At 40.0% G+C, this 16536-nt stretch overlaps 3 protein-coding genes across 4 annotated transcripts in view; 2 read left to right on the forward strand and 1 right to left on the reverse strand.

Annotated features, from left to right (window-relative positions):
• Position 1: 1 nt before the first annotated feature.
• On the reverse strand, positions 2-10313 carry pfas (phosphoribosylformylglycinamidine synthase). 2 transcript variants are annotated; one of them, XM_057352816.1, is made up of 29 exons: positions 10170-10313; positions 9635-9762; positions 9415-9547; positions 9227-9332; positions 8934-9132; positions 7488-7593; positions 7261-7401; positions 7047-7171; positions 6773-6901; positions 6541-6672; positions 6300-6428; positions 6125-6198; positions 5879-6035; positions 5695-5756; positions 5440-5601; positions 5244-5348; positions 4866-4997; positions 3772-4002; positions 3498-3678; positions 3074-3157; positions 2782-2937; positions 2450-2569; positions 2124-2269; positions 1842-2049; positions 1676-1767; positions 1443-1557; positions 1103-1249; positions 873-1013; positions 2-751 (listed from the first exon to the last, which is right to left on the reverse strand). In XM_057352816.1, the coding sequence occupies exons 2-29, from the start codon at positions 9756-9758 to the stop codon at positions 444-446; spliced, it is 3945 nt and encodes a 1314-aa protein (XP_057208799.1). In that variant the 5' UTR covers positions 9759-9762; positions 10170-10313; the 3' UTR covers positions 2-443. The 2 variants fall into 2 exon arrangements, with proteins under 2 accessions (XP_057208799.1, XP_057208800.1); XM_057352817.1 differs by having other exon boundaries at positions 10219-10293.
• Positions 10314-10753: 440 nt separating this feature from the next.
• mrpl19 (mitochondrial ribosomal protein L19) lies at positions 10754-13042 on the forward strand. The gene is made up of 6 exons (XM_057353289.1): positions 10754-10840; positions 11069-11186; positions 11497-11615; positions 11713-11847; positions 12023-12204; positions 12486-13042. The coding sequence occupies exons 1-6, from the start codon at positions 10765-10767 to the stop codon at positions 12705-12707; spliced, it is 852 nt and encodes a 283-aa protein (XP_057209272.1). The 5' UTR covers positions 10754-10764; the 3' UTR covers positions 12708-13042.
• Positions 13043-13686: 644 nt separating this feature from the next.
• Positions 13687-16536, forward strand: part of itsn2a (intersectin 2a) — a 46527-nt gene continuing 43677 nt past the window's right edge. The window contains 1 exon segment of the mRNA XM_057352031.1: positions 13687-13859. The gene's annotated coding sequence lies outside the window, so the exon portion shown is untranslated.

Genomic DNA, 16536 nt, shown 5'->3' on the forward strand with positions numbered 1-16536 from the left:
CTTGATAATACGTGTAGTGTTTCATCACTAAAGGTTTGTTTTCCCATGTAATTTTAATCATTTCTGGAATGTACATTTATAGTAAAGAAACAATTCTTCTAAAAAAGTTGAAATTGTAACAATTGGCACAAACTAAGGAAATCTCCACAGTGCAATTCAAAAGGCCCCTTGATGATTTTTTTCAGCAGTTTCCAGTTTACAGCAAGAATGTTAATACATTAACTCTACATTAATGTATTTATACAATAAACTATTGCTGCTATTAAAACATTTCATCTAAGATCTGTAAAGATCAGGCCAAGATCATCCACAATCTCCTATTACTCTCCATGTTATAAGTTTGGCTATTTGGTAAACTCTCTATTTCAAAATACTGAAAGTATTCCTACGCTATTGCAAATTTAATTACAATCACATAGTACCGTATTTCTTCCCACCCCTTTCTATGCACTCTGACACCATACTGCTGCATTGCGGAACATACTAAGCCACGGTGAGGGCTCCAGTGATCCCCTCACGTGCCGAGGGGCCCAGGCCCACTGCCAGCCTAACACGGCCCGCTCAGGATGGGGCATCATGGCCAGGTGGCGCCCATCTGCCGAGCAGATGCCTGCAACACCTTGTGCAGAACCGTTAGGGTTCATGGGATAGATTTCAGTGGGGGTGCCAGAATCATCCACATAACGCAGAGGAGCTAAAGAGGCATTAATGAGTCTCCGCTGAGCTACTGAAGAACGAAACTGCATCAGACCTGTAGAGCACAGAGTGGAACGATTTTTACTACTGGGATCAGACTTCAGGACCACACTGTATTAAGTACCCTATTAAAGTACATGTGTGTGTGTCTCATGTGGATTAAACAGATTTCTAACCTTCTCCATGAGCGACCCACACACCCAGAGCGGACCCCTCCATTCCCTTTAGCATGATGGCTGGAGAGGGCAGGATGCTCACGCTCACAAACCTCGACTCGAACCGGCCCGACTTGTTATGGGTCAGAGTAACATCAGAACCTGTTAAAAAAACGAAGTAAATATAATAAATGATATATAATTCATTATACACGCTCGGTATATACATGGATGGAATGAGACCACTTCACCTTCATCCTCTCTCTCACCCACCCAGCCCAGCAAAGCCAGAAGCTGACATCCGTTACACACCCCCAGGCTCAGGGTGTCAACACGGTTACGGAAGCGCTTGAACTCGTCTCGAGCCCTGGGGTTGAAGGTCACTGTGGCAGCCCACCCTTATATTTGGAAAAAGATACATTGCTTGCTATTTCTTGATGATTAACTGCTAATAAAGATTAGCATGCACTGGGTCACAAAAATTAAACATGCAATGGCGTAGATGTTTAAATGCATGTTATCACAGACGCATACACACAGTTCAGCTGTGATATCAACATGTGCTGCAACATGCAATAGTGTGATTTTTACCTTTAGCTGACCCCAGCACATCCGCATAGCTGAATCCACCAACAAAGACCACCGCTCGGAATGTGTCAAGGGTCATAGAGCCTGAACACAGGTCCTGCATTGTGACATCCCACACCTATAGGTCATAAAAGGCAAACGGTGAAAAGTCTCTCAAAAAGATTAAGTCAATATCGCTAAGACTTTCTTCATGAAAATTCTTTATATCCTTTTGCTGATAATGATAAGTTAATTACCTCAAATCCAGCAATGAACAAAGCTGCAGACATCTCTCTGTCACCATTACTGCCTTCCTCTCTTATTACAGCAACGCGAGGTTTTCCTGAAACTAGTGCACAATCTTAACATACATGTCAAGAAAATAGAACACATATCACTCAATCATAGTGAAATGGGTCTCACCAGGCTCTTTATTGATGGGTGTTTGGGAGGGGTCAAAGGTGAGTTTAATGTAAGGCTGTGTGCGAGAAACAAGCCCTTCTTCCTCCTCCTGGACACAAAGTGGATTAGCCTGCAGTCGCTCTAGCTGAAAGCTTGTGCTTTCCCATAATGCCCTAAGTGTGGTAACACGCTCATTCAGCACTTCCTGTCCACGTAGACACACTCTGACCTGCAAAATAGTAAAATCATGATTGCAGAAGCTATGCATATCTAATGCTAAGAATCTAATTTTCTGATGCTCACCACAGCATCAGGTCCAAAACCACAGGTTGTGCCAATCCTGTGACAGAGCAGACCTGCTTCCTTGTATGTTTGACAGACACTCGATGCATTACTCTCACACGCCTCCAAAACCAAACCCAGTTCTTCTGAAAACAGAGCCTCCACCGCTGAAAACAGACAGATAAAGAAATATCTTTGATGGACACCTGTCACAAGTGACCCATTATTACTGTAAAACAAAAACTTGACAACCTATATATTACATATCAAGCTCAAGGACTCAAGTGCTGGTCTTAGGGGTTAAAAACTTCATTATTTATATCACAAATCACTTTTTTATTACCAACCTTGAACACCTTCAAAAGGCAAGTCCACCTCTATCCCACAATTCCCCGCAAAGGCCATCTCTAACAAACAGGAAATAAGCCCTCCGTCACTGACATCATGTCCTGCGGTCAGCAATCGATCTATAAAATAAACCATTTAAACTCAAAAAACTCTTTTAATGTCAAAATGGTCTTGCAATGTTAGGATTCAGAGAGTTTAAGAGGTACTGACCCTAAATGCGTTTATGGATTTTTATTATTTATAACATTGTACCAACTGATGTCAGCTGATGAAGACAAATGATGTGATTAACGTAGCAATACAGGCAGAATTCCCAAAAGCATGCACTGACCCTGAATCAGTGTCTGGGTGGTGTTGAAGCAAGCAGAAAGCTTATCTGGTTGATCCAGATCTGGACTGCAGTCTCCAAGTTGTCCATAACATTGTGCCAGGGCAGAGCCGCCCAGCCTGTATTTACCTGGGTTCACGGGTACATACAGTAACACACCTAAGAAAGAGATAGACAGACAGCACACAAGAGATGTCAACACACAAATAATCTATTAGCAGAAATACAAGACTGATATAATAGCTGCAGAAACATGATAGTGAGTTCAAAAGGGCTAGTGATGTGCAGGCCTGACCTTTGCCATCAGGGTTGTCCAGGTCAGGGGTCACAGTGGCTGTGATGTCAGGACACACAGCGTACACGGAGATAACCAAAGAACCTAACAAAGATATTGTTGTGAGATATAAATAAAACATATGCAGAACGTGCTGAAATCTTGAAACTACATACGTGTACAAGTATTGGACTAGTCAACTAGTTAAAACACAAATTATACAAATTGGTTTAAATTGGCTTGCAGTGGGCAACGATGAAATACTTTTACAATTAATCCCTCTGATGAATGATAACATTCATTAGGACATAACATTTCAAAATGTATTGTTGACATAACATTTGTGAATAAAACTAAATGTCACATGTCATACTCATTCTTGTCACATCTTTTTCACACAACTACTTAAAATGGTAATTACTAATAGCACACACAGGTTGAGTACCTGGTGCCTTAACAGTTTCTCCACCGACACGTGCAGCCATACTAAGAGAATCCTTTCCTCCATCCACGGCCACGCCCAGCTGGCCCATGACCTCACACATGGCCTGACACGCCTCCCACAGACACGCCCCCTCACCCGGCAGCTTAGCAGCCCACATCCAGTTACCACTGCACTTCACATCCTGTGAAGATATGTGCACACATTCTTGAGTCCCACAAAAAACATGCACATAACGCGTAAATAAAATGGCAGACACAGGTGTTGCTTTTTGTACCTTGAGAGCAGACACTCTTGCAAACACCAGGTTAGTGAGAGCTTCTCCCACAGCCATACGAGCCCCAGCTGCTGGTGACAGCAGCCCTTTGATTGGTTGCTCGCCTATCGCTGTGGCTGCACCCTGGAGGCTGAACGCAGACAGGGCAACAACAGCCACATCAGCGAGCGGTGTGTGCAGAGGACCCACACACTGTTGCTGGGCAACCAGACCCGTCACAGATCGATCAACCTAGAAGAGAATTTCCCATTTCATTTTTTAAATGTAATGTTATGCTTGTCATTTACAGAAATGCTTTTTATTCCATTTATATTGTAGCAGTGACATTTATATGGATGTTGTGGCAGTTTTTACTGATGTTTTGTTCTGAGTTTGATCGAAATACTTTGTAATGTCAGGATGGTAGATGAGACTATAATAAATTACATATTAATTATAATAAAAAACAAATCATTGTGAGCTTAAAAAGACAAATGTGTCTCTAAATAATTACTGTATGTATCCAAGATTGCTGCACGCAAGTGGTTTTCAAATTACTTTGCCTCAGGACCCACATTTTGCAATGCACATGGTAAATCTTAGACAGTACCAAAAATACATATAATATTTATATTATGTATTTTTTGTATTCATAATATCATAAGGATGAATAATTTTCAGTTTTTCTGAATTACGCTCTTATTTGCATTTATTTGTGGAAAATGTACACAGGACAAACTGGTCAAAATAACAAAAAAGATGCATGCAATGTTTACAGATCTTGAATACTGCAAAGAAAACAAGTTCATATTCATGTTTAAACAACACAGTATTAAAGTTGTACTTTTTTTTAAACTGATCCTAAAATACAGGTATAATTCAATAGCCTGATTTTTTCACAACTTTCACACATCTTTGCATTCTCTTTCACGTTACTGTTGGATGACTCCTAAAGGGATACGATGTAAATGTATACAGATTTGGAACAACTCGAAGGTGAGTACATTTTTATTTTTGGGTGAAGTATCCCTCAAGGTTTTTTTCTGTTGAAATTCATCAGACACAGGACTGGAATGGCAGCTGTATGATATTGTGTTAAGAAGGATGTATGGTACCTTGTTGGTGAGATAGCGTTTGCTGGCCACGGCAGGCAGTCGGAGAACTCTCTCTAGAGCTGAAAGAACAGAGAGACCAGCTGGGAGAGAGAGAGGCTGCAGAGAAACGGCCATGTGTTCCAGCACAAACTCCTAAAACAAAAGAGCCACTGATATAAATCTCTATATTTCGTACTTCAGTAAACCATAAGTACAATAAAGTAAAAAAACTAAACATGGTAGGCATGGATTTACATTTGGGAATCTGGAAATAGCTGTAGTTCACAAATCATCCAACCGAGGGCGAATTTGTTCACACTTTAGTGAAATGTCAAATAAAATCTTAATCAGGCCTCATATAGATGTCTAGTACAGTTTAATGCAATTAATTTCTTGCACCTTTTGTGGCATCTTCCCCAACACCCAATCCAGCTCCAGATCCACAGGGCTCCGCCCACCATCAAGCCCATTGGCTTCTTTATGCAGGTCGTCCACCAGCACAATCTATTGAGTAATACATGTGCAGAAGTGTTACGCAGATTCTCAAAATGTATTTGTATGCTTGTTCAAGCTCTGCCAATCACATGCTACTCACCCTTCCATCACCAGTGATTTTGCCCACAAAATCAACGGGGCATTTCTCCCTCTGACACACCCTCTCAAGGAAGCTCCGGTCAGAGGGACGAAGCAAAAGAGCATTACTCTCCTGATACTCTGCCCCCCACAGCTCTAAAACACTAAGGGTAGGGTCACCTCTCTGTGCATTGAAGCAGAAATGCATAAAAATGATACGAAAATTAAAGTTGACATACAAATCCAAATATTGGTATTAATATTGTCTTTATCTCACCTTAAACTTGCTAGTATAAATGACTGCACCAGCAGGCTCACTTAATTCTTTTAACACGTTACCTAAACAAATAACATGTCATGTTTAGTGTGCACAATAAGATCGTATAAAGCTACACCTATTTTTCTCTTTTGGATCATGTTGGTGTGTAAGGGAACATTTCAATATAGAAAAAGTGCATTACCGTTGCCCCCAGCACCCTGATCATGTATGCTGCATATGGGGTTTCCGTCCGTTCTCTCCAGACAGGCCCTTAGAGCTCGATTCATCTTCTGCTCCATTTCTGCATCTCCTCTCTGAACTGCGCCTAGATCTCGAGCACTTGAGTTATCACCTTGAACCTACAGAAAACAATGAATATATTAATTTGCATGAGTCGCTCAGAAGAGAAGCTGGAGACCTGACACCGACAACGTATTTTAAAATGTACCTGTACAGAAGAGGCAGCACCTCCACCAACACCAATCCTGTACACTGGGCCTCCAATTTTCACCACCTCCATGCCTGGCAAAGAGGCAAATGAGATCAGGATAGATAGACAGACATACAGACAGACAGACAGATTAATATTATGATGCATCTGGTACAGGTGTTTGCCCTCGTACCTTGCTCAGCATGCTCTTTCTTCACATTCTGGTCTTCAATAGAGCCCAACCCTCCACTGAACATGATTGGCTTGATCCACTCCCTTCGCTCACCATCAGCCAATCGCATTCCGAAAGAACGAGCAAAGCCTGATGATGATAAAAATAAGATCACAGTTAAATTAAAAATGTATTCACACCATATAAACAATTATCTACAGTCAATAAAACAGGAAATTCTGATTTCATAGCTAAACACTACCTGCAAGGACTGGCTCTCCAAATTTATTGCCATAATCAGAGGCTCCATCACTGGCCTCTACAGCCACCTGGAGTGGAGGTGCAAAGCTTGATGGATACTCCCACCCCTCCTCTTCCCAGGGGAGAACAAACCCTGAGAATAAGAAAGCGTGTTCACAATAGAAGGTCAAGGGCATATTGCATCTTGCTGCAATTTAACAACATGTTTAGGAGTCTATTGATTTATAACTTACCTGGGATGTGGAGGTTACCAAAACAGTACCCAGCAGTCCCTGCGATCACATGTCCACCCTTACCGGCGCTCTGCACATCCCTGATTCGTCCGCCGGTGCCTGTGGTAGCACCGCTGAATGGAGCAACACCTGACCATGATACAGAAGATATGACGACTACATGCGAAGGGCTGTCATACATCTTAAATACAGCACAATCTGTGTTTACTTTTCTGATCACGTTATTGTCAGTCTAATCTGAATCAATACAAGGCCCCAGTTTTTGGCCTCTGACCTGTGGGAAAGTTGTGTGTCTCAGCTGTGAAGATGACGTGTCTGGTAGTCCGTCTGGTTTCATACTGACTGGCCTGTGCAGGGTTTGTGGGATACATACACTCCAGCTCCATGCCTTTGATACCACTACAAAGAACAAGAATCATATATTGAGACATTCTCTAAGGCCAAGGAATCATCTTTAGAAGAGTGACATTCACGCTCCAGCTTCTAACCTGCTGTTGTCACAGAATTTGATGACGTTATTTTGGTTGCTATGGCGCTGAGTGCCCATAATAAGGCTGAAGAGTGTCTCCTTCTGCTCCTCTCCATCAATGATCATGCGTCCTCGGAAGAACCAATGGCGACTGTGCTCACTGTAAGAATGCAGTACAAAATCACACAAACCGAGAACACGAGCAGTGTTTATTTTAGGTTAAACACACATGTTCAGAAAACACACCTGTTGGACTGAGCCAGATCAAAGCATTCAACGCTGGTTGGATTTCTTTTCACCTTTTGAAAAAGAGCAGTATAGTAGTCCAGATCCCATGAGTCAAACGCCAAACCTGCTCACAAACACAGAGACAAAGGTCAGATTGATAAGTCATAAAAACTTTTTAAAGCCCCCCAAATCCTATTGTAATTCACATTTTAATGGCAAGCCAGTGACATTTTTATTTTTTGTAGAGCCACTAACAAGAAAAAATATCACACAAAATATTTTAGTCCATCAGGCATTTACCTCTCTCTAGGGGTGCAACAATATACTGCATCATGGCACAATATATTGAGATACAAAAAAAGTTGATTTTTCTAAGATTCTGTTGGTTGTACTGTCCACATGTGACCTGTGATGATGTGATTTTTTTAACTTTGTGCTTTTACTGCTTCAAGATCTCTCCTAAGGTTCAGCTTTCTTATTTCCTTTAATGTTAAAATTCTTAGTTTTATCTTTCAGTGACAGATAAATAGGTCACTCTTTCAGTTTGATAAATGTACACAATAAAGGTTCATTTACCCTTGGATGTTGTCAATTTTATACATCAAGTTGTACGTACAACAAAAAATATTATGAAATTGTTCATGTTTTTTGGAAATAAAATTGTTATTTGAATCCTTTAAAAGTTTGTTTAAAATACTATTGTATGTGTATTGTCTTTTATAGTCAGTTGAGTGTATCATTACACTCCTCCTCTCCTCTTATACACGCTGGAATTAAAATTGATTTGGGTTACTGTTTATATATATAATATTGTCTCTCTCAAGTTATTCAACCCCCCCCATTTGATTTGATCAAACAGATTTCTCTAACCATGTGACATCTATTCTTCCTCTAATCATGTTACGTAGCATGTGACTCTGCAGATTCCAACACTATCTGAGCACTGCTGACACACAAATATTCATGTCTTTAAACATTAAAGGGATAGTTCACCCAAAAATGAAAATTCTGTCATAATTTACTCAACCTCAGATTGTTTCAAACCTGTAATGATTTATTTGTTCCGCTGAACACAAAGGAAGATACTTGGAAGAATGTCATTAACCAAACAGATCTCATCCCCCATTTACTGCCATTCTTCCAAATATCTTCCTTTGTGTTCAGCAGAACAAAGAAATGTATACAGGTTTGTAACAATCTGAGCACGAGTAAATGATGCCAGAATTTCTACTTTTGGGTGAACTATTGTTCTGGCTTTTGTGGAAACTAGTAACTTGGTATTAGCACGTATTGTACTATTACCCCTGTATGACATATCGCTTTATTGCTCCCCGAACTCTCGGTAAGTCGCTTTGGATAAAAGCGTCTGCTAAATGACTAAATGTAAATGTAAACTATCCCTTAAAGCAGTAAGAAATATAAGAACTATATAACATTGGTTTTGATTCCAAACATGTGTCTTACCGAGTTCATCATTGGCCATCTCTAAGGCAGCACGACCCTTTCCTAGAATGTCCACCTCGAACACTTCCTGTGGCCGAACATCAACAGCAAATGATGTGATTGGCTGAGGGTAAACACATTCAGTCATGCTGTCATACAAGCTGCAAATCAGCCTTTCCATCTCTGCATCCTTCATCACACAATTGTGTCCCTCCCGTGGCTAGATGGGGAAAATAAGAGAACATGAAATAAAATAGCTGAAGAAATACAATAAACAAAAAGCTATTTAAGAAACAGACATAATCTCTTCTGACCTTGATGAGATGCCTACGAGAGAGCTCTACTCTGGATACCTGGTTCAGGCCTGCACTTTGGCAGATAGACACCGCATTAGTGGACCACGCAGTAGAGAAGTTTAACCTACAAGGGGCATCACATTAATGTAAGATGTGATACAAGATGCATGAAAGATGCTGCAAATAAATACAATGGCAGGTGTTACCTAGGACCTATCTCCACCAGTTTTGCACCATCCATTGCTTTTAAACTGGGCTCTTCTGACAGACTAGCAGAATAAGGAGGAGTGAACAACCAGCGCAGAACATCTTTCTGCCCCACGCTTAAAGAGTCGGACCCTGAGAGACAGAGGAATGGATGAAGAGGGAACACAGAGCCACAAACTCATCACATCCTCTATATTTCACTATACAATATTTTCGTACCATCCACTTCCACATTGTAGCAAAGCTCAGTTGTTATGGTGACTTCAGAATAGAGCTGTGCGATCCTGCGGATGACCCGCCCTTTACCTGCCTCCTCTCTCCTGTAGAACCGTATGACAGGCATGACCCTGAGAGAGAGAGAAACCATAAACGTGCTAAAAACTTTGATGCTTCCATAGGAAAACCGTAAGTATGACAATTTTCTTCATGGGGAAACCCAGGTCTGGAAAAAAATCTCAGCTGATCAAATCTTAAATCGGACATCAAAGAGAACTATTACATACAATAGTTTTAACACATTTATTTAACACAGTTATTAGTTTCTTTGGGGAATAATTATTAGATCATTGCTCAAAGCAGGGGGGCAAACAGATAAGCAGAGAAAACAATCACAACCTACTGACTCGGCATACAAAATAGAAGCCTACGAATTGTTTTAAAACTTTTTGAGCACAGTTAATCAGTAAACAATTACTTAGTATGTCAGGCAAACAAACTAAAACGTTTTTTTTTTAGTTTTAAGCTGACATCTTACTTATATCGGTTCGAGTAGTCCCCTTGTTAGACAGCAGTCGAGTAGTCACCTCTGTGATGATGTTGAGCACTGAAGAGTCGAGACTACTCTCAGATCCACGTGTGTCAGAGGGTTAAACACGAACCTTCCGCCACAAGCACAGGACCAGCCTCCCTCTGCGCATGCGCATTACTGTGATTCTCTGATCAGACCCCAGTTTGTGGATTTTTCAAGTACTTAATTTAGAAAACAATAATATTTCCAACATTAACAAAGACTAGATAAAAAGACTTTTAACACCCAAACGAATTTTTCAGTTTTGTTAAACGAATGTAAAAAAAAACAATTACTCAAAAACATGCGTATGTATCCGCTCATATGTATCCGCATATTTTGTTTTTGTACAATCAATAAGGACCCCTTAGTAACTGATAGGTTGTACGCATTTATAATATATATTATTTTTGATTTATTAAATCACATTGTTAAAACACTTTCTTTAATGCTGCTTCATATAGATACCTGCGGACCAGCCAGCCAATCATGGGCATGGTTATTGAGTATAGCCAGCCAATCAGAATGTGTTTTCGATGCGCACGCCAGTCAGAGGTCAAACATGGCGGCGTACACACGGAGGGCGAGAGAAATGATGGGCTTGCTACGAGTCTTAAGAAATGTGGTTCAGGACAAACGTATGTTACACTGTTTTATATTCTGCACTGTTAAGTCAGTTTTACATGTTCATTTCTGAAATAATTGGAAATTGAACAAAAGATTGTCGACATATCAGTGGTTAAACAGCTGTCATGCTGAAGCATTACCTGCTTTGAATATCCCATGATGGAGTTTAATGTACATACAGTAAGTTAATACTGATACTTATAAACGTATACAGATACGAAATGTTTATTTATTTTTAGGACTTGTGTCGACGTCAACGTTGAGGCATGCTGTGGCTTCAGACGGACCCCCAAAATTCACTCCTCCCCCAAAACCTGTCATCATAGACAAAACACAGAGCGAGACGTCTTTGCGACGGTTTGTACATCTCTGTGAATAAGTGATCTTTATTTTCAGGTTTATTGGATTGTTCGGTTGTAACATAATGTCAAGTTGCATCCTTTGTATTTGCAACATCTTATGAATTACTGGTTAATCAGTTCTATGATGTTTGTGGAATGTGGACAATAGTTTGGGAATTATGTTATATAGAGTGTCAGTTTAAACAGGTGCGTTACTTGGAATACACTAAAAACAGTTAAAACGTATATATCTTTGTTAGGAAATATGCTCTGAAAGCCCCTAATTGTCCTATGCTTAATTCAGATTTAAAATGTTTGTTTTTTAGGTTTCTGAGTCCAGAGTTTATTCCTCCACGTCAGCGTACTAATCCCGTTAAATTTTCTATTGAACGAAAAGACATGATAGAGAGACGGAAAGTTCTCAACATTCCAGAATTTTATGTTGGTAAGAAATAACTGTGATTGTGACAGCCATAAACGCCTCTGAATTATTTTGTATTTGATATAATTTATTGATTTATAAACCTGTAAATTCCATCTAGGCAGTATTTTAGCAGTCACCATGTCTGACCCATATGCGAATGGAAACCTAAATCGCTTTGTTGGGATCTGTACTCAACGCTCTGGCAAAGGATTGGGAGCTACTTTCATCCTCAGGAATGTGGTAGATGGCCAAGGTAAAAAAATGACATTGCGTGACATTCTCAGATATGTCGTCGTAGTTTTAGTTTTTTTTACTCTACTTCCTTATGTTTGTTCTGAATCATACTTTTTTATTTTAATCATGGTATGTAGTGTGTTACATGGAATATTTTAATGGCTTTAAAAATAATGTATTTATGTTGTCTGTAGGTGTGGAGATATGCTATGAGCTGTACAGTCCACGTCTGCGGCAAATTGAGGTGTTAAAGCTGGAAAAGAGGCTGGATTACAATCTCATGTACTTGAGAGATGCTCTACCTGAGTACAGCACCTATGACTTTGACATGAAGCCGGTTCATTTTGAGCTCACAGGAGATGTTCCAGTGAATCCAGTAAGAGAAGAATTACCCCTGCATCTAATTTAAGACCATAACTAACCTAAAACATTTGCCTGCAATCTGCAAACTACCTTGTTTAGTTGTAATCCCTCTAATAGTTACCTCTGACAATTTACTTAAAAAATTATTGGAAAAATGTAAAATCTTTGACTTATTTTGTTCTAATTATTTTGTGCATTCATTTTTAAATGTCATTACATTTTTAAAGTGCATTTTAACCTGTTTACTCCACACGCACTCATGATTTTCCTTCCTTTTGTTTTTCTTTCTCATAGTTAAAAGTAAAAATGAAGCCAAAGCCATGGTCTAAACGATGGGAGCGTCCCAAGTTTAACGTTCAGGGTATCCGTTTTGACCTATGTTTGACCCCAGAGAAGATGGAGCATGCTCAGAAGTGGGCTCAACCTTGGAGGAAGTACGATATGCTGCGAGAGTATGACACATCCAATCTAGAAGAGCAGATCTTGCAGGAGGTACAGGAAAACCTTAGCAAGTGAGCAGTCCATATAGACTTGTTCCGACTTTGCAGAGAGAATTCCAATGAAGTGGCCCGGTGCCAACTTAGCAAATGAGTGAGTTGGGATACTGAAAGGGGTTGTATTTGATGAGGAATGCAGATGACAGTAGACTTTTCCATCCATTCATCCACCCACTTCTGGTTCTGGTGTATGCCTCGAAATGGATCTTGAGATACAGATGACCAAATATCAAAACTTGGGTCTTTCTATGAGAGAGTGTTTTTGTGTACATATTGTTACTCAGCAGCTCAGAACTGTTTGCTGCTGATGCTTGCTTACAAATAACCATCTTCAATTAAAAGTTTTCGGTTTTTTATCATAAATCTGTGTCATTTTCAATGTGAACAATGCCTGTAAAATGCTTTGTGTTGGACAGTCATTTTGCCTTGCAATGAATTACTTGGACCAAAAGATGGCAGCAGAGAACACTCAATTGTAAACGAATATCTTAACACCTCCTAAAATTTCCTAAACAATTATATTTTGATTTTCTATTTAAAACAATGCGATTGATCGTTTATTAAGTACATTCAGTGGTTCATTACCATAGAACAGCGTTTTGCTGCATGCGTGTGCATTATAGACTAGTCTTATATGACCCACATATTTATATAAAAGTATGGTTTAAATAGATATTTAGGTAGTACTTTAGTAAATCATTATTAAGAATGCGTTTCTTTGCAAGAATCCTTTTTCAATTATTTTGTAATGGCATGGTTTGAACAAAGAAGTATCAATGGTTGCTCATATCCAAGCGCGGAATTTCAATTCAGGCCCGTTTCTAGATAGGCCTATGTATAATCCACAGCATGAATTTGTCATAATACTATCGTACATGGAATTTTCCCGACATCATCTGGAGCTGCTCGCGCTAATCCTCGTGCCGTGCGCATCTGTCCAGCTCCAGAGAGCGAGTGTGCACGAAGCACCGCCCACCCTGCTGTTGTCCGTGACGTTAGCCCTATCACTTGTAGATAGTGAAACGACGCCGCAGTCAGCGATCTGCAGTGAGCAGGTACAGCTGATCATTCACCTGAAAACGAGACACACATCGTCCTCTTCTGTGGACATTTTCCATTGCACTGGCGTTATTTCTAAAAAAAAACGAAGAACACGGGCTCGACATGCACGGTAAGCAGTTATATTCGCAACGTTTATCCTTTGTGAGTCCTTTTATGTTTACCAGAACCATCTACCTGCTTATTATAAGGTTGCGCTCTATTCTTTATTTACGTATCGCTTAATCTGCATATTTTACGTTGGTAAATCAATGTTTCATATTTGATTTAAACCGAGCTTAATTATTTTATTAAAAAATAGAGGCAGCACAGTTTCGGAACAAAAGCTTGTAACGTATGCCGGAGCGGGAGTGAAATAACTGTTCGCACAACGGACGAACTTGTTTGGCAGGTTGTGAATTTAGGATACAGCAACTCTATCCGTGTTAAGCTTCAAAATATCCTGAAACGTTAGAGCAGCAGCATTGTGTTTCCCCGCCGGGTTTGCCAAAGTGTCGTCAGAGATGCAACACCTGTCCCAAGAGTGCACCTGCCTCCAGGATACCTGTGTACATCTATCACCCTAAACACCCAGTTCTGGATATGCTCAATGCCTAGAACACTTGGCTCATTTGCTAAATAAACATTTTAGTTGTTAGGCATATGCTAGAAATAGCAACGTTTAAACTGATAATCTTATATTAAGCACTACTTTGTTAGTGTTATTTAATACTTCCTAATATAATTACTGTGTGACATGATTACTGTAATAGAAAGTGTGACCCCAGAAGTTTTTTTTATAGATCCCAAGACTGCTGAAGTGGGTTATGTGGTGTGGGCCAACTGCTGTATGTTCTCATAACGCCCTCTCTTTCTCCAAGGCCAGCTCTGTTAATCAAAGCACTGAGGCTACAATCTGTTTCGGCTACTGCATTTCAGTATGTGGGGCATGGGCCGGTCAGAGGTAGTAAATTACCTGCTTGATAAATGGGTGACTCTGGTCGGACGAAATATGCCGACAGTCGTTCCCTTCCTCTTATCAGCAGAGTGATGGACTGTTCTCCCGTTTCTTATACCATCACTGTGAAATATGTAGAAATTATGACATTAATATAATCGTAAGGTGTCCGTTCACCGACCGACTTGGATTTTTATGGCATGCATGGCTGTATCTGTTTTGAAATGTGCAGGCAGGTAATATTTTTTTTCGCAGAATCTTTAGAAATATCAATATTCTGGGATAATCATCTCTTGCTTTGATTTAATGTTTCTGAAGTCTAGAATACCCTTGTTTTCTTCTAGGCTATATTTCAGATGCATATGCAGCATCTTTACCTGAATGGTGTGATGACGTAATTCCCTGACAGGTTGTACGAGTTCATACAATATGGTTCTCGTATCTACACCGAATTGTCCATGCTAAATTCTACAGATTCTAATGGTTGTCATTACAAACACCATTATGAACCATCAGCTGTTTACCATTCAAACCATTACAACATTCCTATATGTAGACTAGAGTGTTTTGGGCCTTCTTACAGTAATAATCAATAGTGTTTTATTTGTTACCATCCCACCAATACAACTCACATTACCAGTGGAGATCCACAGAGACCATTATGGTTTCCATTAAAACCCATATAATTCCCATTGTAACCATTGAATAGTTTTTTGTTGATGGTTTTTATTAACAGGGGCAGGGGTGTGTTATTTAAAATCGTAGAATGAAAATTAATGTAACTGTGTTGTGATCGACTTGAATTGGCATCAACCCAGACTAAGATTTTTGAACAGCGGTGGACAAAATGTGCCAGATATAACCTCATACAGTTGACATGTTTTTATTAAACAGAACAGCACAGCACATCTTTTTGCAATGTTTTCACCCTAAATATTTCACCCTGAAATGCCAACCAGCCATCTTCTGTGAGAGAGTGTGTGTATGTCTCCCTAGGGTGAACAGGGTGGAGTGCCCCAGAAATATGCCTCATATGTCACACACAGAGAGAGGATTGCTTTCTACTAGAAGAGGTGGGCTGCCCTAAATACCGACAGTATGGTATATGTGTGTGTGTCTTCTTTTGGCTTTACCAGAGAGATGGAAAGAGGAGAAAAAGAAGTGGAGGTTGAAAAATGAACTAGTGTCTGTAACCATGTGTCCTCAAAACGCTCTTTAATATAATCAGATCTGCTGGAGTCAAATTCTGTGGCTGTGTATTATCCAGAACTTCACAATCTCACTCCTTGAATATCAATGGCGATAGAGAGAAACCTGACTGCTGTCCTTGTTCACCTTCAAACAGAAAAAGACTGAGAAAAGCTTGAGGAGAAAATGAAATTCTACACAGAATAAGAATGTTGGATGTGCCTCTCTAGAGTACAAAATATGTTCTTTATATATACTGTACGTATTAGATGGTGGACCAAAGTGGTACAAAGAGTTGAAGAAACGGTTCATGTACTGTACATTCAAAGGTTCATGGTCCTTTCTGATCCAGTCTGGTAATCTGTCACAGAGAGTAGCTGCTATTTTTTAATTTAATGGTGCCTTACATTTCATACTCACCTCTGCGACATCAACTCTGGTTCAGTACTGAATGGCTGATGTGGTGTGGCTGGCCTGTTTCATATTCTTGTTTCCTGTGTGGACAGAGGAGCCCTTATTCCGCTTCCCTGCACAAAGCATGCTGGGTAATGCACCCAGAACAGACATGTGCTGTGTGAGGGCAATGACATGTTGAATGCTGATTGGCCAGTGCTGAATGCAGGTGTCCATCTCAGTTCAAGGGACATTTGTATGTGAAGGTAGG

Source organism: Triplophysa rosa, linkage group LG15 (genome assembly GCF_024868665.1).
Source record: "Triplophysa rosa linkage group LG15, Trosa_1v2, whole genome shotgun sequence".
Taxonomy (NCBI): Eukaryota; Metazoa; Chordata; class Actinopteri; order Cypriniformes; family Nemacheilidae; genus Triplophysa; species Triplophysa rosa.

Bases quoted from the DNA above. Each gene is read 5' to 3' on its own strand.
- pfas (XM_057352816.1), bottom strand. From the start codon at position 9,758: ATGCCTGTCATACGGTTCTACAGGAGAGAGGAGGCAGGTAAAGGGCGG. The intron at 2,270-2,449 runs GTTGGTAATAAA...GTCTGTTTTCAG, and splicing joins GCCTTTTGAAGGTGTTCAAG to CGGTGGAGGCTCTGTTTTCA. The intron at 752-872 runs GTTAGAAATCTG...TGTGCTCTACAG, and splicing joins GTGGGTCGCTCATGGAGAAG to GTCTGATGCAGTTTCGTTCT.
- mrpl19 (XM_057353289.1), top strand. From the start codon at position 10,765: ATGGCGGCGTACACACGGAGGGCGAGAGAAATGATGGGCTTGCTACGA. The intron at 11,187-11,496 runs GTTTGTACATCT...TTTGTTTTTTAG, and splicing joins AGCGAGACGTCTTTGCGACG to GTTTCTGAGTCCAGAGTTTA. The intron at 12,205-12,485 runs GTAAGAGAAGAA...TCTTTCTCATAG, and splicing joins GAGATGTTCCAGTGAATCCA to TTAAAAGTAAAAATGAAGCC.